This window comes from Hemitrygon akajei, chromosome 7, assembly GCF_048418815.1.
Source record: "Hemitrygon akajei chromosome 7, sHemAka1.3, whole genome shotgun sequence".
NCBI lineage: Eukaryota > Metazoa > Chordata > Chondrichthyes > Myliobatiformes > Dasyatidae > Hemitrygon > Hemitrygon akajei.
In genome coordinates, this window is record NC_133130.1 from 67,089,475 (window position 1) to 67,112,848 (window position 23,374).

A 23,374-nucleotide genomic window follows, 5' to 3' on the forward strand; every position below is an offset into this window, starting at 1 on the left:
CAGGACCAACAGGCTCCAGGACAGCTTCTTCCACCAGGCCATCAGACTGATTAAGTCATGCTGACACAGCTGTATTTCTAAGCTATATTGACTGTGCTGTTGTATGTCTTACTGTGCATACTATTTATTACAAATGACTATAATTTGCACATTGCAGATTCAGACGGATTTGTAAGGTAAAGATTTTTACTCCTCACATGTGTGAAGGATGTAAGAAATAAAGTCAACTCATTTCAGTTCAAATCAATAACGTGAAGCATTTTAGTCGCCAGCGCTAATATGTCTCACCCTATGAGAAAGAAAAGAAGTGATGTTCAACATAAATATTAATTTGTAGGAAATGCTCCAGTCTTTCTGCTTTCTGCAGGGTTTGCTCCCTAAGCGACTCCCTTGTCCATTCGTCCCTCCCCACTGATCACCCTCCTGGCACTTAACCTGGCAAGCAGAACAAGTGCTACGCCTGCCCCTACACTTCCTTCTCACTACCATTCAGGGCCCCAAACAGTCCTTCCAGGTGAGGTGACACTTCACCCAGTGTGGCCTCCTGTATATCGGTGAGACTCAACGTAGATTGGGAAACCATTTGGCTGAACAGCTATGCTCCGTTTGCCAGAAGAAGCGGGATATCCCAGTGGCCACATATTTTAATTCCACTTCCCATTCCCATTCTGATATGTCAATACATGGCCTCCTCTATTGCCGCGATGAGGCCACACTCAATTTGGAGGAACAGCGCCTTGTATTCCATCTGGGTAGCCTCCAACCTGAAGGCAATGACATCAATTTCTTGAACTTCTGGTAATGGCCTCCCACTGCCGCATCCTTCACCAGTCCCCATCCCCTCTTCCCTCCCTCTCCTTATCTCCATGCCTGCCCATCAACTTCTATGGTGCTCCTCCCCCCTTTTCTTTCTTCCATGGCCTTTTATCCCCACCTATCAGACTCCCCCTTCTCTAGCCCTGTATCTCTTTCAGCAATCAACTTCCCAGCTATGTATTTCATTCCTCCCAATGCTGGTTTCACTATCACTTTGTGTTTCCCTCTCCCCTTCCCTACCTTTAAAATCTACCCCTCATCTTTTTTCTCCAGTACTGCTGAAGGGTCTTGGCCCGAAATGTCAACTGTACTTTTTCCATAGATGCTGCCTGGCCTGCTGAGTTCCTCCAGCAATTTGTGTGCAACTAGTTAGCAAAGGATGTGATGAGCAATGGTTCATGCAATATTATTTGTGTTTAATACATTTGTCGCATTTATTATTTATTCAAAGTAATTCAGAGATTTATATTGGGAATGGCAGGGCTTAATATATTGTACATAGAACAGTACATTACAGCAACAGGCATTTTGGCCCACAAACTAATTAAAATAACAATAAAATGCCTAACTAAATTAATTCCTTCTGTGTTCACATTGTCCATATCCTTGAATTTTCTGCTGATGTACATATGAAGTAGGAACAGGAGTAGGCCATCTGGCCCGTCGAGCCTTTTCCATCATTCAATTAGATCATGGCTCATCTCCACTGACCTGCCTTTTCCCCATAATCCCTAATTCCTCTACTATGCAAAAATATGTCCATCCTTGTCTTAAATATATTTACTGAAGCAGCCTCCACAGCTTCATTGGGCAGAGAATTCCACAGATTCACCATTCTCTGGGAAAAGCAATTCCTCCTCATCTCCGTCCTAAGTCAACTCCCCGAATCTTGAGGCTATGTCCCCTAGTTCAAGTCTCACCTACTAGTGGACACAACTTTCCTGCCTCTATCTTACCTATCCCTTTCATAACTTTATATGTTTCTATAAGATCTCCTCTAATTCTTCTGAATTCCAGTGAGTACAGTCCCAGGTGACTCAACCTCTCATCCTAGTCTAACCCTTTCATCTCTGGAATCACCCTGGTGAACCTCCTCTGCACTGCCTCCAAAACCAGTATATCCTTCTTCAAGTAAGGAGACCAGGACTGCATGGAGTATCCCAGATATGGCCTCACCAGTACCCTGTACCATTGCAGCATAACCTTCCTGCTCTTAAGTTCAATCCCTCTAGCAATGAAGCCAACATACCATTTGCCATCTTGATAGCCTGCTGCACCTGTGAACCAGCCTTTTGTGATTCATGCACAAGCATTGCCAAGTCGCTCTACACAGCAGCGTGCTGCAATTTTTCACTATTTAAATAATAATCTGCTCTTTCATTTTTCCTTCCAAAGTGGATTATCTCACATTTGCCAACATTGTACTCCATCTGCCCACTCACTTGACCTATCTATATGTCTCTGCAGACTCTCTGTATCTTCTATACACTTAGCTTTTCCATTCAATTTAGTATCATCAGAAAACTTAGATACACTACACTCGGTCCCCCTTCCAGATTGTTTACGTATATCATGAACAGTACCGACCCCTGTGGCACACCACTCATCATCGATTGCCAACCAGAGAAACACCCTTGTATCCCAACTCTCTGCTTTCTATTGGTTAACCAGTCCTCTATCCAATCTAATAGATCACTCCCAACTCTGTGCATCCTTATCTTATGGGTAAGTCTTTATGTGGCACCTTATCGAATACCTTCTGGAAATCCAATTAATTAACACCCATCTGTTCCTCTCTATCCACTGCGCTTGTTATATCCTCAAAGAACTCCAGTAAGTTTGTTAAACAGGACCTGCCTTTGCTGAATCCATGATGCGTCTTCCTGATGGATCCATTTCTTTCCAGATGTCTTGCTATTTCTTTTTTAACGTTAGCTGATCTAATTTCATCTTTAATGATGTGCCGACCTAAGAGCCTCTTAAATTCCTTTATCACTTTTTTGCTCCACTGCCACCCCTGTCAGTGCATTCAATGCACCCAGCACTCTGTCTATAAAAAAACAGAATTACCCTGCATGTCTCATTGGAACTTACCCCCTCTAACTAGTATTAGGCATTTCAACCCTAGGAAATAGATACCAGCTGTCCACTCTTATTGATTTCTCTCATAATTTTCTATCAAGTGTCCCCTATCTGTGCTGCTCCGAAGAAAGCAATCCAAGCTTGTCCAACCTCTCTTTATAGTACATACTCTCTTATCCTGACAAATCTTTTCTGCACCCTGTCCAAGGTCTCCATAACCTTTCGATGATGGGGCAGCAAGAAATGAATACAATCCTCCAGATGAGACCTAACTAGAGTTTTATAAAGCTGTAACATAACGTGTTCTAAGAAAGGATTGGACAGACTAGGCTCTGTCTGCTGGAGTTTAGAATAATGAGAAAGGGCTTGATTAGAGTTTAGGCAAGATAGGCACAGATTGAATATTTCCCCATGTGGAAGGATCTAGAACTAGAAGTCACCATATTAAAAATAAGGAGCCACCAATTTAAGACAGAGAATTGGGTTGGTTTTATTTTCTCCCTCAGAAAGAAGTTTTTGAAATCTTCCTCAAAGCAGAATCTGTCTAATGGGTCACAGCTATTTACTGGTGGAGAGGTAGGGGTAAACCAGGAATGGTGTTATCCCAGGAAAAATTGTGGCTTCTTAGATTGTGTATATTACTGCTATCTCACAGGTAAAGCTTTGGCAATCCATCTAACTCTCTAGCTAACAGAATGTTAGGTGCTTGCCATGTTAGGTTGGAAGCAGAATCTTTGAATATTGTAAAGTCAGGTTTAGATAGATTCACAGTAAGCAAGGATGTGGGAGATTAATTATATTAATATAGGTAAACCAGAATGTGAAGTTGGGGTCATTATCAGGTCACCCATGATTCTATCATATGATGGAGTAGACTTGAGGGTAGAGTGGCCTTTTCCTTTATCTAATTCATAATGTTTATAATACTTTTCTTAATTATAAATTTCATTACTGAAGCAGGATTCTTGTACAGTTTACAAATGTAAGGATAGAAATTGCAAATATATTGACCTGTCCACATTCTTTCAGGAAATGGGGCTGCTGAACCAGAAGCTACATTTCTTAAATCAGAGAATGCAGGTACGTGAGTAGAGATTCACATTAAATGCATTTGAGAATGTCTGGAACTTATTGAATGAAACATTGACCAGCCCTGATAACAGGGCTAAAGATTCTAGAGCCATGAATAACCACTACTCAATCATTATTTTATCAGGAAACACGCTGAGTTATTGCTCCCTTCTTAATTGATAATTGAATGCAGCCATTTCTCTCTAGAAGTGCTTCTATTAAAGTACTGACTACAGCAGGACAAAATTAAACTGCTGCATTTTTGGCCCTGGATAACTTGGTTAACAGAGCTTCCTAGTTAGCAGCAGTTATCTAGTCAATTAGATGCTGAAGCTTTGCCTGTGAGTTTAGTGGTAATGTACGTAGTCTAAGAAACCCACCAGTTTTCCCAGGGATAACACCATTCCTGGTCTACCCCTACCTCTCCACCAGTGAATTGTTGTGGCCCATTAGTCAGGTTGCCCATTGTCTGTTCACCATCGTTCTGTGTGTTTTGCTGTGCATTTCCAGTACAGGTAAACCTTCACTAATCCGGCACCTTTGGGACCTGCAGAGTGCCAGATTAGTGAAAATGCCAAAAGACAGAAGGATCACATTAAGCAATAGCTAACCACCTCATCATACCTTTAAAATATCATGTAAGTCAGTACAAGTTAGATAATAATGAATCAGAAATATTAAATGTATAGCAAGTGAAATTTTAATAAAGCAATATATACTGTACGGCACAGTTAAAATAAAGGGTACAGGTAAATGTACAGGAATTAACTTATACAGGACCGTTGAGCACTTCTGCTTCTAAAGTGAGACGTTTAATATACCCTCAGGCAAAGTTACATGTCTGCAAGTGTGGGGTTGTCAGGATCATCAACATCTTTATCTTGAAAAATGAGTGACGCATCAGGAACTGGTGCTGAAACTGGCACAACAGTTTCTTCAAAAACTTGATGTTGGTGGCAGCACATCTGGAAGAATAGAAGCAGAAGTGGGAGAAAGGAGATCTTCTGTACACCACATTTCGTGCAATCGCCAGGTGGCCGGGGATTCGGTGCTGGGCTCTTCACCTGCAGTTGCTGAGGGAATCCTCTTTAGTTTATTTTCCTCCGCTTAGTAATATGCTTAAATTCAGCGGGTTGTCACGTCTGATCTGAGGTCATAGGCAGAAGAGAACGGAGCGCTGGCGAGGCGACACTGGAGGGCACTGCACGACTGCCGGCAGGTGGACCGACCCAGTGTTCCCAGCTCCCCCGCCACTGGCGGGTGAGACAGGCAGGTGCCGGGCAGCCGCTCACCCTGGGTCACCCTGGTGGAGAGGTCACCCCTGAGCTTAAGTTTAGATCACAGGACAGCCAGGAGACCCAAGTCAGATGACCTGAGGGACCTGGAAGTAGAATAAGGGGTTAGAAGGTCTGTGATATAAAGTTTGGGGGTGTTGTGGATAGTGTGGAGGGCTGTCAGTGGGACACTGATGCAAAATTGGGCTGAGAAGTGGCAGATGGAGTTCAACCCAGGCAAGTGTGAGGTGGTTCATTTTGGTAGGTCAAATATGATGGCAGATTATAGCTTTATTGGTAAGACTCTTGGCAGCGTGGAGGATCAGAGGGAGGATTTCATTCTCCTTAGAGTGATGGAGGATGAGAGGTGACCTGATAAAGGTATATAAGGTGATGAGAGGCATGGATCATGTGGATAGTCAAAGGCTTTTTCCCAGGGCTGAAATGGCTAACACAAGAAAGCACAGTTTTAAGGTGCTTGGAAGTAGGTAGAAAGGAGATGTCAGAGGTAAGTTGTTTGTTTTTTTATAAATGCAAAGAGTGGTGAGTGCATGGAATGGGCTGCCAGCAACAGTGATGGAGGCAGATGCGATAGTGTCTTTTAAGAGAGTCCTGGATAGGTACACAGAGCTTAGAAAAATATAGGGCTATGGGTAATTTTTAAAGTACATACATGTTTGGCATAACATTGTGGACTGAAGGGCCTGTATTGTGCTGTAGGTTTTCTGTGTTTCCATGTTTCTTAACAGGGTGACCAAAACTATACACTGTACTCCAAGTGTGACCTCTCCACCACTCAGATAAATGAAACATAATGTCGCAACATCTTTACTCATTGCTCTTGACTGATGAAAGTCAGTATACTAAACATCACTTTCACCTTGTCTACCCATGATACTGCTTTCAACAACTATGTACTTGTATTCCTCAATCCCTCTGTTCCACTACTCGTCGCAGTGCCCTACTATTCAAAGTACAAGTCCTATACTAGTTTGACTATCCAAAATGCATCACTTCATACTCATCTGTACTGAAATTCATTTTCCACTCTTTGGCCCACTTCTCAAACTAATTAAGATTCCCCTGTAATCTACAATAACATTCTTCATGATTAATGACACCTAATTTGCATTATGCATATAACGTTTTGATTAAGCCTCATGCACTTGCATCCAAATCATTTATATAAATAGCAAATAACAAGGGTCGCAACACACCACTAGTTACCAGACCCTAATCTGAAAAACAACCTTCAAGCACCACCCTCTCTTTCTTATCTCTGAGCCAATTTTGAATCCACCTCACTAGCTCTCACTGGATTTCAATGGACCTAACCTTATGGACTTGGTTACCATGTGGGACATCACTGAAGGTCTTGTTAAAGTCCAAATAGATAACATTCAAGAAACGTTTGCCAAGCATGACTTTTCTTGCACAGCCGTACTGACTCCTCCTGATCAGATTTTGTCCATCCAAATGCTGATAGATCTTGTCCTTAAGAATTACCCCCAGTAACTACTACTGGTAGGCTGACTGGTGGCATAGTGGCATTAGCGCTGGACTTCGGAGCGAAGGCTCACGAGTTCAAATCCAGCCGGCTCCAAAAACCTGGAGAGGGATGGGCTCCACCAGGTTTCAGACGCCCAAGACACGCTGTACGATGAGCAATCACCACACACACGCACACACACCTGACGTCAAGCTAATTGGCCTGTAGTTGCCTGACCTGTCTTTGATTTCTGTTGAAACTGCACCTTGTTTCCTATTTAGTTTATTTTTCTACTCACTCTGGCATTTCCTCCTCATTTCAACAAGGGCATGTTGGTATAAAGGAAACAAGATAAGTTGATGCAGAAAATCCTTTTAAGTTGAAGAGCCTGCTGACAAAATGTTTACTTAAGCTTATGTTATCTTGATTGCTTAGTAGGGATACCGAGTGCAAACTCGGGAAGGTTATGTTGCACTTGTATAAAACTGGAAATCTTGCGAGATATTTCAAATGCAAGGAATTTCAGCTACACCAGAAAAATCTGGGTTTGCTCTCCTGTGAGTGACAAAGGTGGAGAGGAGATCTAGTAGAACTGTATTAGATCAAGATTGGTTTAGGTGGATTAAATTCAGGAGAGTTGGCATTAACAGATCAATCCCAGTATTTGAATAAAGATTTTAAGTAAAACATACAGGGAAGATTCAAGGAAAGCCGTGAATATAAGAATGTTGTTGAGATTTGGAATTTGCTGTCACAGTGTGCACTCACAGGAATGGACCCAAGTGCAAAGTAATGGCGAACTCTCTCTGTCACAGCAGTTGCTGGCACAAACTCAACTGGGTGCAGTGGAAGGCGGCCTCAGTCACGGGAAGCACTGACTGCAACTCGACCCTAGGAGCAGAGAGCCGCAGATTCCCCATGAAGAGACAGAAACAAGAGATTAGACATAGGAATACCAACAGAGCTTTGGAGGGATAACTGAGTGACACCACAAGACAAATCATTCTCTCCAACACAATGACTCAATTAAGGCACTAAATGAGAGTTCTCTTTAAATAATCACAGAATGCGAGAAACCCATGCCAGTCACAGTTAACTGACCAGATAAATCAGACAGCAAAGGGCTTAACAACTCTCGTTAAGACAACAGTTAGTGAATTCAGGTGCTCGAGAAACCTAGAAGCCAAAAGCTCTACGGCAAGCCCCAGGGGCCTGCAGGTTCATGACATTTGCTGCTAGTAAGTGTGGTGGAAGTAGAATAAATCTACATTCAAAAGGAAATTGGACAGGAACACATTGGTCTATGGGGAAAGGGCATGGAATGGAATTGATCAAATATTTCTACCAATACAGGGTTGGTTTGATTGACCAGTCTCTTTCCATTGTCTTTTGCACACTAGTTGAACGCCTACATTGGTGCAGTTTTTATTGTTTCTATTATGGTTATTAATATGGTTATATTGAGTATTGAATCTCGGGGTTGTATATGGTGATATGCATGTACTGTTACAAGAATCACCCTTGTAGTAATAATCAGGGAGGCACAGAGAGTATCTGTAATTACTGACAAGTAATTTTTTTATTAGTTTTTTTATACATTTTCTACATAGCTACAGATAAAAAACCCCAGATCGAAATGAAGAACATTGATACAGTGCAAAAATAAACATACAATAATAATATGATACAAAGAAAGATAATTGAGAAAGCACCCAAATTGAGGACGTGTAAAATTAGTATCTTCCCCAAGTCCCGCAACAAGCAAAAAAAAACTCCAGACCAACCACAACACAATATAGGGAATATAAATCAGGACAATCAAACCCCCAAAACTGTAAATACACTTAGCAACAGAAGATATTAAAGCCTACTACCAAAAAAAAAGGAGCTGAAAGCAAGGGACCAAAAAAAAACCTTAGTTAAGAGGAAGGTTATGAAAGTACTCAATAAAAGGTCCCCAGACCTTATGGAACTTTAAAACCGAATTAAGAACTGAGTAATGAATTTTTCCAAGGTCTAAGCAGGCCATAATATCGTTAAGCCATTGAGCATGCGTAGGCAGGGCAACATCTCTCCATCTAAGGAGGATTAAACGTCTAGCCAGGAGAGAGGCAAAAGATAATATTCGACACTTAGTCGAACTCAGACGTAAATCTGTCTCGCCCCAGAAACCGAACAAAGCAATTAAAGGGTTAGGTTCCAGGTGGTGATTCCGAATATACGATAATGTTATGAAGACATCTTTCCAAAATTTCTCCAAGCTAGGACAAAGCCAGTACATATGAATGAGAGAGGCCTCGCCCCTTTTACATTTATCACAAAGCTGACTAATATTAGGGTAAAATCGAGATAATTTAGATTTAGACATATGAACAATGAACAATCTTAAAGGCTCTATGAACAATCTTAAACTGTAAAAGGCAATGGCGAGCACAAAGAGAGGTTGAATTAACCGATTTGAGAATTGAGTCCCAAGTCTCATCAGATAGGGAGGTATTTAGATCGTGCTCCCATGCCATTTTAATTTTATCCACAGGGGCACATCGTAAGGCTGCTAATTTATCACGAATAAATGATATTAAACCTTTACCTAGTGGATTAATAGAAAGAAATGTCCATAACATTTTTCTCAGGCATTTCAGGGAAGTTAGGAATTAAAGGAGTAATAAAGTGTCTAATTTGGAGATATCTAAAAAAAATGAGCATTGGGCAGATTGAACTTAGCAGAGAGCTGTTAAAAAGAAGCGAAGCGATTATCAATAAAAAGATCTTCAAAATGTCTAATGCCCTTCCTATACCAATCATGGAATGCTGAATCATATGTGGTAGGTAAAAAAAAGGTGATTATGTAAAATAGGGCTAGAAAAGGAAAAACCATGGAACCCATAAAATTTCCTAAACTGAGCCCATATATGCAAAGTGTGTCTAACAAGAGGATTAACTATTAATCTGGACAAACTACTAGGGAGTACAGAGCCAAGAAGTGCAGAGATAGATAATTCTTTAGTGGAGCTCAACTCCATTGCCACCCAATTAGGGCACTCGGGTTGGCCATGGAAAAAAGACCAAAAGTAGCATAACGTATATTGGCTGCCCAATAATATAAACAAAAGTTAGGTAAAGCCATGCCACCCTCTTTTTTAGATTTTTGGAGATAAACTTTATTAATTCTAGAGCGCTTATTCTTCCACAGATATGACAAAATAATAGAGTCTAAGGAATCAAAAAAAGATTTAGGAATAAAAATTGGGATTGATTGAAATAAATATAAAAGTTTAGGGAGAACATACATTTTAACAACATTAATACGACCTACCAAAGACATAGAAAGAGGTGACCATTGTAACAGACTCTGTTTAATAGTATATGAAAGATTGGCAAAATTTTCACGAAAGAGATCTTTAAACTTCCTTCTAACTGTAATCCCAAGATAAGTAAATTGATTATGAACTGCTTTAAAAGGGAGATCACTAAATGTTAATTCTTGTGCTTCTTTATTAATTGGGAAAAGTTCGCTCTTATGTAAATTGAGTTTATATCCAGAGAGCTGGCTAAACTGGTCAAGAAGTGAAAACATTGGAGGTAAGGATGTAGACGGATTTGAGAGAAAAAGTAATAAGTCATCAGCATAAAGAGAAACTTTATGCTGAACACCCCCTCTCCAAATCCCGGTCAGTTCAGGACAATTTCGAAATGCTATCGCCAAAGGTTCTATAGCCAAATCAAAGAGAAAGGGACTTAAAGGGCATCCCTGACGGGTGCCACGTTTGAGGTTAAATAACTGGGATTTCTGAAAATTAGTTAAAACAGAGGCAGTAGGACACAAATACAGCAATTTGATCCAAGAGATAAAACTTTGACCAAAGTCAAATTTTTCTAAAACTGCAAAAAGGTAGTTCCACTCTATACGATCAAATGCTTTCTCCGCATCGAGGGAAATAACACATTCTGGAATCCCAGTTGGAGGTGAATATAAAATGTTAAATAAGCGCCGCATGTTAAAAAAAGGGAGACTGTTTTTAATAAATCCAGTTTGATCATCAGAAATAATAGAGGGAATAACAGTTTCTAATCTATAAGCCAAAACTTTGGCCAAGATTTTAACATCAACATTAAGCAAAGAAATCGGCCTATACGAGGAACACTCTGTTGGGTCTTTACCCTTTTTTAATAAAAGAATAATAGATGCCTCATTAAAAGAGGGTGGCAATTGGCCGTAATTAAACGAGTCAGATAATACTGAGAGTAACTGAGGAGAGAGAAGTGAAGAGAATGATTTATAAAATTCCACAGGGAACCCATCAGGTCCAGGAGATTTCCCTGAAGACAATGCAGAAATTGCAAAAGATATTTCTTCTGATGATATAGGCGCATTAAATTTGGCTTTAAAATCAGATAAAAGTGAAGGAATATTCAGATTATTTAAAAAATGATCAACAGAGATATTGTCATTCAAAGATTCAGAGGAATAAAGTCGAGAATAGAAATTTTAAAATGCATTATTGATTTCTAAGTGATCCGATGTAAAGTCTCCATTCACCTTCCGGATCTTTGTAATATGTTGTTTGGCTTTGGAACGCCTCAGCTGATTGGCTAGAAATTTACCAGATTTGTCGCCATGGATATAAAAGCGACTCTTATTTTCAAGAAGTTGGCGTACGACAGGTTGAGTAGACAGAAGATTAAATTTAGTTTGAAGTTCTACACGCTTCTTGTATAGTTCAGGATTCTTAGTTTGAGCATACAGTTGATCCAATTCTTTAATCTGATTAATGAGGTCTAATTGATCTGCACAGGACTTACTATTAAGATTTGCTGTATAGGAAATTATTTGGCCCCTCAGATATGCTTTCATGGCATCCCAGACAATCAGGAATGACACTTCAGGTGATGTATTGGTGTTAAAATAAAAGGTTATCTGATCCTTAATAAATTTTAGAAAATCATCATCTGATAATAAAGTCGAATCAAACCGCCAGTGTTTATTCCTCTGAGGGAGACCAGGAAAATTTAAAGACAGAGTAATTGGGGCATGGTCAGAAATCAGTATACTCTGATAATCACAAGAATAGACAAATGGAATGAGTTGATTATCGAGTAAGAAGTAGTCAATTCTAGTAAAGGTATGGTGAACATGTGAAAAAAAAAATCTCTCTCAGTAGGATGAAGGAAACGCCATATATCAGAGATACCATAATTAGAGAGAAACGATTGAATAGCTAAGGCAGATTTAGTAGGTGGTCTAGTAACAGAGGACGATCGATCCAAATTAGGATCTAACCAACAATTGAAATCACCACCCAGTATAAGAGAGTATGAGTTTAAGTCTGGTAGTGAGGAGAAAAAACATTCAAAAAAATTAACATCATCAAAATTGGGGGCATACAGGTTTGCTAGTACAACTTTAGTATTATATAGTTTACCAGAAACAATAATAAAACGGCCATTTGTATCAGATATCTTATTATGGAGTTCAAAAGGAATATTTGAGTTAATAAGGATGGAGACCCCCCTAGCTTTGGCGGCAAAGGATGAATGAAAATGCTGACCCGCCCACTTTGACAGAAGCCGGGAGTTATCAAAACAACAAATATGAGTTTCTTGAAGGAAAGCAATGTCAGCTTTGAGTTGCTTAATATGTGAGAAGACCTTCCTTCTTTTAACAGGGTGATTCAATCCCTTTACATTCCAGCTCACAAATTTAAGTGTATTAACCATTATCAATTGTTAGTGCGTAGAAGGCAGCAGGCATATAAAAAGTCAAGCAGTACAATAACAGTCTGGGAGCAAAAATGTAAACATAGATTCGTAGAATCAAAACAGAAACATGTCCTGAGTAACAAAAGAAAGCAAAGGAAACAGTGAGTAGTGTTGGAACTGGAGAACCCACCCCATCCTCGCAACCCAAAACTAGATGGCTACCAAAAAAAGCAGCTAGCTCTACCAAAAAAATTAACCCAAGTACGACTTCCAGTTCTGTGTCGTTAACAACAGTTCCGTATAAATGCTATAGCAAATGGTAACTAGTTTATGCACTAGAAAACATAATAACAAATAGGAACAACTTCAGCAGAAGTATAAGATTTAATACAAAGAAAATCAAAAGAAAACCAAAACCAACCCGCGAAAAATTATAGAAGATCAAAAGAAAAAAAAGGGAGGGAGAAAAGAGGGAAATTATACATTCAAAGAGAGTACTTATCAACCATTTACAGGAAAAAAAAAGGCAAAACTTAAACTATGAATCAACCAACAGGGAGGCCTTCAATAAAAACCCCAAACCTCCAAAACAAGTTAAAGTCAATTGTAGATCTCTATAGATAAAATTATACAAGAATAAAATAGATTACACAAGTACAATCTAAACGTCCGCAGGGAAACATTAAACTCGGATTATCTATTTAGAAAAAACGCACCAAGTCCAGGGAGAGATTGTCTACAGCCCTTAGAGTTTCAATAGATAATGTCTGACTTATTCAAGTACAGTCTGAGTCCGGAAAAAATAACTTTACTACGAGAGGTACTTATCCACCATTTTAGAAGGTCAGACCGGGTTCCTAAGAAGACGGGATGGCCAGAAGACTTCCAACAAATGCCTCAGCATCCTTCACTGATTTAAACCACTTATATTCTCCAGTAGTAAGCGTAATTCGAAGGTCGGCTGGGTTCCGAAGGGAGGGTCTGAGACCACGATCAAAAAGCACTTTCATTACACCTTTAAACTCAGCACGCCTCTTCAGAACCTGGGGGGCAAAATCCTCCACAAAACAAATGACTGTATTTTGAAAAGCAAAAGTACCTCTGCGGCGTGCCTCCATAATCAAACGGTTTTTCACCGTTATTGATGAAAGCACAAAATTACCGGCCGTGGGCGGGAACCCAGAATTGCACGGGGAATGTAGATCCTGTGTGCCCTTTCAAGCTCAGGTGGAGTTGGAAGAAATTCTTTCCCAAAAATCTCACAGAGAAAATTGGAAAAAAATTTCATGGGAGAGCCCTGTTCGGTGGCCTCTGGCAAACCGAGAATTCGTAGATTACAACGTCTGCTCCGGTTTTCAAGATCCACCATTTTGGAAAAAAGTTTATAGTTCTGCTGCTCTAGGCTGGAGCAGAGAGTCTCGAGATATTGAACACGACGTTTTAAATCTTCAGAAGTTGAGTCGATGCGAGATAAATGTTCAGCATGTTCGTCCACTCTAGCGTTGATCCGATCTAATTTGACAGCCAGCTGGTTGAAAGAAGTTCTAAAATCCTTTAAAATAGCTTGTCGATGCTGTTCCAAAGCAGCGAAAATGTCAGCCAGCAAAGCCGTAGAAGTTTCCTTTTTCCCGGTTTTAGTACTTTTGTTAGACATTATAAGATAGATGTGTTCGCAGGCAAGTAAAAGAAACCTAATAAAATACCTAACTAAGGTTTAAGAATGGAGACATATAGTGCAAAGGTAGGGAGAATGACGGAGCAAAAGTTCGGAGCAGCTAAACAGTCGCCATCTTACCGGAAGTCCACAAGTATTTTTATTGTCTCAACAGAAGAACATGCCAACTTACACAACCAAGTACATGTGTGCACACCTACTAAATTTTCCTGAGCATCCGTAACAGTCAAAGAACAGAAAACATAGTTAAAAAGGAGTTTCTGCTTCTAGGCCCATATGTTCCTTGTAGTCCTGTTTCTAATCTCTACATGTCCAGGGAGCACCTCACATCCATGGCGGTGAATTTCCTACTGAGTCATCGCTGGCTTCTGTGTGAAAAACATTGCTTTTATACTAATTTCTTACCAATTCAAATATTGCATTCCAGTGTCATTGGCTATTGGTCATCTGTCTGTCCTTTAAAACCTTCTATTGACTCAGTCCCAGGCCAGCACCCATTTATTGTCCTCTTCCAGCAAGTGACAATCAGTAATTTATGGTTCTTTGTTCTCAACCAACAACCACCTTGCATCACACGGGGCAAATACAGTCCTCAACAGTCACAAACCCGCATGTTATATCCAACCAAAGAACACCTCACAAATAAATTCTTATTTGGAAATGGTCTCTAGTCCAACAGAAGACCCTGGAGCTTTATTATGTTGACTTTAAAACACTGATCAAGCCAAGTGACTGTGGCTCATAAAATGGAGAACATAAAGTCTCTTCATAAAATGGCAGCCTCCATCTCCTCCCTCAAGGCAAGCTGAAAGGCAATTGGTCTGTCTGCTTTCATTGTCCTTGATTCATTCAAATTCACTGATTTGTAGACTGTAGTTCTTTCTGACCAACAGGGCCTTGATAATAAATTTGCTTTGAACTTTGATTACAATGGGCTGATAAATGAATTAATCCTGGCTCTGTAGAATTCCTGACTAGCGAAATTTAGTAAACGATGAAAGACCAGAATTCCTTATATTGGGATGAAATGGCCGAATCGTAACAGCTGACATTAGAAAACCCTTCCCCTTCTCTCTACCCTTCTTTGCCACAAAGTGTTGCATCTCACTAATGCCCAAAGATTTGATGGGCATGACCTTGTTTCCGATGAAATCACTTTTCTCAGACTGAAGCTCGTTTGTAACTTGGAAGCCTTAAAATAGGTTATTCTAATACCACAAAATTGTTTTCAAAGAAACAAAAATGCTTAAAATGAAGACATTAGAATAATGTTTTCTTATGGATGTAATTGAACATCATGTAACTGCAAGCAATATCCAGAGCTGGCCATGGAAAATACCATGGAAAATCACAATGCAGGATTAGAACAAGCGTAAAGAGTAAATAAAATTGCTAATGTCCAAATTTAATCTTACTTCTAGCAAACTGAAGAGGAATTAAAGCAGGTCTGAGACGTCAGAAGTAAAATCTGCAGGCAAATGACAAGGTTGCTTTAAAATTGATATCTAAGTAAAAATGGTGAACATGCTGGCTAATTTTTTTGTTGGCACCATTATTGTCAAAAGGCTGAACCAGGGAATAGTACTTGGCATTCAGTAGTGACCAAAATTGGAGTTCTGGACTCAAAGCTAAGGGAAGCATTGGGTTGTGGAGATGAGAGTGACACAGTTTGAAAAGAGAGGAAGGTCAGAGTTAGAGCGTGGAGCTGACCTTGGCATTTGAAGTGAGATCTGATATTGGAGAGTCTGAGGAGATTAACCACATTTGACAGAAGGGAGAAAGAAGAGACACTCATTCTTAAGTCACATGCTGATTTGTTGTAGAATGTAGTTTTCAAAGATCAAAGTTCGAACTTTCAAAGCACATTATCAAAGTACATGTATGTCACCATATGCTACCCTGAGATTCATTTTCTTGCAGGCATTCACAGTAGAACAAATAAATACAATAGAATCAATTAAATACCACAAAAAAAACCCAAAAATGGATAACAACCAGTGTGCAAAAGACAAACTGTTCAAATACAAAAGAACCAATAACAAATAAATAACACTGAAAACATGAGTTGAGGAGTCCTTGAAAGTGAGTCTAGAGATTGTGGAATCAGTTCGGAATTGAGGTGAGTGAAGATATCCATGTTAATTGAGGAGCCTGATGGTTGAAGGGAAGTAACTTCCTGAATCTGGTGGTGTGGGATCTAAGGCTCCTTTACCTCCTTCCTGATGGCAACAGCGAGAAGAAAGCAAGGCCTGGATGGTAGAAATATCGGTTTAGATATTTTAAATTAATACTTGGTTTCTTGGTACTGTAATTTTTTATAATTTAATTATGTGTGTTTACCAAAAGATAAATGTATGTTTTCCTCATTGACATCTCTTTTACTCTCTTCTAGGTTGCTGACACCCACATTTGGAAAGGCATGTTTAAATGTCCACCACTTTGGTGAATTTGCCAGATCCAGCATCCAGTTTTCTTTATATTTATCTAAATACAACAAAGAAGAAATTTGTCCTTTTTTTGGTGTTAAATAGCATATAGTAACAAATCCGCTCTGCATTTCTGGTTTCTGAAATTTAGTTTCATTAACTGGAGGATTATAACATTGCATGTAATAGAGGATGAATATATGGTCTTTGCAAAATGTACTGTAAATGTGATACAGGAGTTTTTTTGACTGTTTTGCTGTTATTCAAGAAATATTGTTCTTGCAGGTTCAAAGCAGTATTTCAAAGAAGTGGCTAAATGTCATTCCAGCATATAATGGGTCAATACATTTGTTCACAGGACTCAAAACAAAAGTGTCAATCTAGTGTAAGACAGGTTAGCTGAGGGTGAGAAAGTTTGTGCAACATTTCTGGGTGCCTTAGGTGACATTGCTAAGTTTAGCTCCTCATTTTTTTCTGATATAGATCTCCCTCAAATGATGTAAACAGTAGTTCAATGCACAGAATGTGTTTGCAGTAGTAGCGCCGAGAAAAGAAAAATCTTACATACTCAGAACAAACACAGTTTCCCCCTGTTGTTTATAAAGCCATGGGTCAATACATTATTTGTCCTCATTGAGATCCCTGCCCTCCAACAATCCAAAAAAGAATAGCCCCACTTGTTTGCCTTGACTGTTTTGTTTATGGATATCATCATAATGTCATTCATGTATTTAAAATAATCTCAATGACATTTCAGAGTTTCTGGTTTATTGCTCTCTTAAGAAGGTCAACTAAGTTTCATGCTTAAGGAGAGGGGGTTGCATTGGGCTGAACTCTACCTTCCTCTTGCAGATATCTTGCAAGTAGCAGGACATCTCTGACTTCCATGCTTGTGCAATGCATTTTATAAGTCAGGAACACATCGGAGATCAGATGACCCTGTGTATGGAATACCAAGAGCCTGCCCCTAACCATCTTATCTTGTTACCAACCATGATTGTTTGGTATAACCCATGAATAATGTCACTGACCCGGATGGAAAAGTTAACTAAAGACAATTCTGTTTTGTTTCTATTTTAGTCAATAATGATTTTAATTATTACTTAAGATATTTTAATATCAGATTTATAGCTTTTCAATGTATTTTTGTTTAAATCTATTAGACTTTGTTTAAGCAACACACACAAAATGCTGGAGGAACTCAGCAGGCCAGGCAACATCTATGGAAAAGAATAAACAGTTGACGTTTCGGGTCAAGACCCTTCAGCCTGAAATGTCGACTGTTTTCTCTTTTCCGTAGATGCTGCCTGGTCTGCTGAGTTCCTCCAATATTTTGTGTGTGTTGCTTGGATTTTCAGCATCTGGAGATTTTCTCTCATTTGTGATTTTGTTTATGTATTTGTTGGCATCAGACACACTTGGAAATAGACTTACGAATATACTGTACATGCCACAAAAAATGTCAGAGTAGGCTGGAGGGTTGGCTGAGCAGAATAAGAACTCAGTATTTGCGGCATGTCTATGTAGTTTTCCTCATCTTGCAGGAACAAGCGGATGTGGTATAGAGCTTTGCCTAAATTGTAGGCTTGAACTTATGTTCATATAGGAATCTCCTTGGTAATTTTGTGGGTCAAAAGCCTGTTATGGCCCTGGTTTGTCTTTCTAACACTATCTCTATCAGGTATCAATTTTATCTGCTATATATTTTTACATATATTGGGAATTGGCTTTGGTGTGTTGGCGCAACAAACACTAAAAAACACTTTATTAAAAATAAAGAATGATATAAAAATAAAGTTAAGAGTACAGATATGGAATAAATGTACATAGATACAGTACGTCAGTACCAGCAGGTATTCACAGTGTAAAGTGTTCCCAATACAACACAGAAATTGAGGGGAAGGAGGTGGCTGACAAGAATGATTGATCAGATTAACTGCTTAGAGGAAGAAGCTTTTAAGGTGACATGAAGTTTTTGTTTTAATAGCCCATTAGAGATTTTCAGATGGAAGATTTGGAAAGGTCTGTTTGCTGGGTGGGTAGTGGCCACAATGATTTTTCCTGCCCACCTTATCCTCGACACATACAAGCCCTGCAGTGATGATAAACTGAAGACAACAACCTTTTCTGTTGTGCTGACAGTTAGCTGTAGTTTTTGAATTTTGTGAGTGGATGCTTCTCCAAACCAGACAGTAATGGCTGATGTGAGGATGCTCTCCATGTTGGCAGTGTAGAATTGCATCAGTATGTTTTGGGGAAGATGGAGTTTTCCCATCTGCTGCAAGAAGTACATTCTGTGCCAAGCCGTTTTGTTAACGAAGGAGATATGGTTCTCCCACATGAATTGAATTAAAGTGACTTTATTACTTACATCCTTCATATACATGAGGAGTAAAAATCTTTACATTGGGTCTCCATCTACATGTGCAATGTGCAATTTATAGTAATTTATAATAAGTAGCATGTACAACAGGGCAGTCAATAGAAATACAGTTGTGTCAGCATGAATTAATCAGTCTGATGGCCTGGTGGAAGAAGTTGTCCTGTTGGTCCTGGCTTTTATGCTGCGGTACTGTTTCCCTGCTGGTAGCAGCTGGAACAGTTTGTGGTTGGGGTGACTAGGTTCCCCAAAGATCCTACGGGCCCTTTTTACATATCTGTCTTTGTAAATGTCCTAAATCATGGGAAGTTCACAGCACAGATGTGCTGGGCTGTCCACACCACTCTCTGCAGAGTCCTGTGATTGAGGGAGGTGCAGTTCTCATACCAGGCAGTGATGCAGCCAGTCAGGATGCTCTCAATTGTGCCCCTGTAGAAAATTCTTAGGATTTGGGGGCCCACACCAAACTACTTCAACCATCTGAGGTGAAAGAGCCGCTGTTGTGCTTTTTTCACCACACAGCTGCCGGTGGGAATAATGGTACACAGTTCCCTAAAGGTGGAATCTCATGTGGATAGGGTGGTGAAGAAAGCTTTTGGTATGCTGGCCTTTATAAATCAGGGCAGTGAGTATAGGAGTTGGGATGTAATATTAAAATTGTACAAGGCATTGGTAAGGCCGAATTTGGAGTATTGTGTACAATTCTGGTCACCGAATTATAGGAAAGATGTCAACCAAATAGAGAGAGTACAGAGAAGATTTACTAGAATGTTACCTGGGTTTCAGCACCTAAGTTACAGGGAAAGGTTGAACAAGTTAGGTCTTTATTCTTTGGAGCGTAGAAGGTTGAGGGGGGACTTGATAGAGGTATTTAAAATTATGAGGGGGATAGATAGAGTTGACGTGGATAGGCTTTTTCCATTGAGAGTAGGAGAGATTCAAACAAGAGGACATGAGTTGAGAGTTAGGGGGCAAAAGTTTAGGGATAACATAAGGGGGAATTTCTTTACTCAGAGAGTGGTAGCTGTGTGGAACGAGCTTCCAGTAGAAGTGGTAGAGGCAGGTTCAATATTGTCATTTAAAGGAAAATTGGATAGGTATACGGACAGGAAAGGAATGGAGGGTTATGGGCTGAGAGCAGGTAGATGGGACTAGATGAGAGTAAGTGTTCGGCACAGATTAGAAGGGCCGAGATGGCTTGTTTCCATGCTGTAATTGTTATATGGTTATATGGTACGTACAGACACATGAGATCCTCGGATATGTTTATGCTGAAGAACTTAGATAGATAGATACTTTATTCATCCCCATGGGGAAATTCAACATTTTTTCCAATGTCCCATACACTTGTTGTAGCAAAACTAATTACATACAATACTTAACTCAGTAAAAATATGATATGCATCTAAATCACTCTCCCCAAAAGCATTAATAATAGCTTTTAAAAAGTTCTTAAGTAGTTTACTTAAATACATTAAATACAATCAACCCCGGCACTTTAACATATCTTACTCCTGGCGGTTGAATTGTAAAGCCTAATGGCATTGGGGAGTATTGACCTCTTCATCCTGTCTGAGGAGCATTGCATCGATAGCAGCCTGTCGCTGAAACTGCTTCTCTGTCTCTGGATGGTGCTATGTAGAGGATGTTCAGGGTTTTCCATAATTGACCGTAGCCTACTCAGCGCCCTTCGCTCAGCTACCGATTTTATACTCTCCAGTACTTTGCCCACGACAGAGTCCGCCTTCCGTACCAGCTTATTAAGACGTGAGGCGTCCCTCTTCTTAATGCTGCCTCCCCAACACGCCACCACAAAGAAGAGGGCGCTCTCCACAACTGACCTATAGAACATCTTCAGCATCTCACTGCAGACATTGAATGATGCCAACCTTCTAAGGAAGTACAGTCGACTCTGTGCCTTCCTGCACAAGGCATCTGTGTTGGCAGTCCAGTCTAGCTTCTCGTCTAACTGTACTCCCAGATACTTGTAGGTCTTAACCTGCTCCACACATTCTCCATTAATGATCACTGGCTCCATATGAGGCCTAGATCTCCTAAAGTCCACTACCATCTCCTTGGTCTTGGTGATATTGAGACGCAGGTAGTTTGAGTTGCACCATATCACAAAGTCCTGTATCAGTTTCCTATACTCCTCCTCCTGTCCATTCCTGACACACCCCACTATGGCTGTGTCGTCAGCGAACATTTGCACTTGGCAGGACTCCGAGTTATATTGGAAGTCTGATGTGTACAGGGTGAACAGGACCGGAGAGAGCACGGTCCCCTGCACCCTCTTTGAAACATTGAGGGAGAGGTTGTTTTCTTGACACCACTGTGTCAGGGTGATAGCTTCTCTACAGGCTACCTGATTATTATTTGAGATTAGGCCAGTCAGTGTAGTGTTCTCAGTGAATTTTATTAGCAGATTGGAGCTATGGGTGGTGACATAGTCTTGGATATACAGAGAGTAAAGGAGGGGGCTTAGGACACAGCCGTGAGGGGCACCTGTATTGAGGGTCAGAGGGGCAGAGGTGAGGGAGCCCTCTGTTACCACCTGCCAGCAATCTGACAGGAAGTTCAGGATCCAGCTACACAAGGCAGAGTGAAGGCCAAGGTCTCTGAGCTTCATGTTGAACCTGTAGGGAATTATGGTGTTGAATGCTGAACTGTAGTCGAAGAATAGCATTGTCACATAAGCATCTCACATGAGGTAAAATAATGATACCTAGGAACCTGAATATTGCAATGGTGCGAACCGTAGAATTGTTGGTGATGCATAGGTAAAAAGGAGACGTGTTTCTGCTGAAGTCAATATACATCTCTATGGTTTTGAGTCATTCAGATCAAGTTGATGTGATTGCACCAGGACACTAGCTCGTGTACTTCCTGGTGCTACTTGGATGCTTTGTGTCTGGTGGTTAATCCTACGAGAGTGGTGTTTTCTATAAACTTTATCAGTTTAAGTGATGGCTCACTGGAGATGTGGTCATTGGTATACAGAGAAAATAGAAGAGGAGGGAACACACCCCTGTGGTACACCAGTACTGACGGAGCAAGCTGTGGAGTTGTGCTTGCTTTGTCTCACATACTACCTGCTGTATGTTAAGTTTGATGAGTTTCTCTTGCATTAGCTCAGGGACAATGATACTGAAGGCTAAACTGAAATTGACCAAATGAATCCTGACATATGTATTAGGGGAAATGGAGGTGCTATGGTATGACGTCCAAACCAATGTTAACTGCATCATCTATAAATCTTACTTTGGCAGTTTGACGTACCCACCTACTTCAAGCAGGCTTCAATCATATTGGTGCTGAAGAACATGGTAACCTGTCTCAATAACTATCATCCAGAAGCACTTGCGTTCAATGTGATGAAGAGCTTTGAGAGGTCGGTCATGAAACATATCAGCTCCTGCTTGAGGAGTAACTTGGATTCATTCCAATTTGCTTACCATCACAACAAGTCAACAGCAGATGCCATTTCACTCAGCCTTTGAACATCTGGACAATGAAGATGCATATATCAGGATGATAGATAGATAGATAGATACTTTATTCATCCCCATGGGGAAATTCAACTTTTTTCCAATGTCCCATACACTTGTTGTAGCAAAACTAATTACATACAATACTTAACTCAGTAAAAAAAAATATGATATGCATCTAAATCACTATCTCAAAAAGCATTAATAATAGCTTTTAAAAAGTTCTTAAGTCCTGGCGGTAGAATTGTAAAGCCTAATGGCATTGGGGAGTATTGACCTCTTCATCCTGTCTGAGGAGCATTGCATCGATAGTAACCTGTCGCTGAAACTGCTTCTCTGTCTCTGGATGGTGCTATGTAGAGGATGTTCAGAGTTATCCATAATTGACCGTAGCCTACTCAGCGCCCTTCGCTCAGCTACCGATGTTAAACTCTCCAGTACTTTGCCCACGACAGAGCCCGCCTTCCTTACCAGCTTATTAAGACGTGAGGCTCTCCACAACTGACCTATAGAACATCTTCAGCATCTCACTACAGACATTGAATGACGCCAACCTTCTTAGGAAGTACAGTCGACTCTGTGCCTTCCTGCACAAGGCATCTGTGTTGGCAGTCCAGTCTAGCTTCTCGTCTAACTGTACTCCCAGATACTTGTAGGTCTTAACCTGCTCCACACATTCTCCATTAATGATCACTGGCTCCATATGAGGCCTAGATCTCCTAAAGTCCACCACCATCTCCTTGGTCTTGGTGATATTGAGACGCAGGTAGTTTGAGTTGCACCATATCACAAAGTCCTGTATCAGTTTCCTATACTCCTCCTCCTGTCCATTCCTGACACACCCCACTATGGCCGTGTCATCAGCGAACTTCTGCACATGGCAGGACTCCGAGTTATATTGGAATTCTGATGTGTACAGGGTGAACAGGACCGGAGAGAGTACGGTTCCCTGCGGCGCCCCTGTGCTGCTTAC

The 23,374-nt window shown here is 40.4% G+C and overlaps 1 protein-coding gene across 6 annotated transcripts in view; it reads left to right on the plus strand.

The window, feature by feature from the left end:
* The window catches only part of LOC140730525 (uncharacterized), a 125,721-nt gene extending 107,986 nt beyond the window's left edge, over positions 1-17,735 (plus strand). For 3 of the 6 annotated variants that reach the window (XM_073051094.1, XM_073051090.1, XM_073051091.1), the window contains 3 exons: positions 3,928-3,978; positions 5,993-6,097; positions 16,500-17,735. In XM_073051094.1, coding sequence (XP_072907195.1) covers positions 3,928-3,978; positions 5,993-6,058 — 117 coding nt within the window. In that variant the 3' untranslated portion in view covers positions 6,059-6,097; positions 16,500-17,735. The remainder of the gene's footprint in view (positions 1-3,927; positions 3,979-5,992; positions 6,098-16,499) is intronic. The other 3 variants (XM_073051095.1, XM_073051092.1, XM_073051093.1) reach the window with 2 other exon arrangements.
* The last annotated feature ends 5,639 nt before the right edge of the window (positions 17,736-23,374 follow it).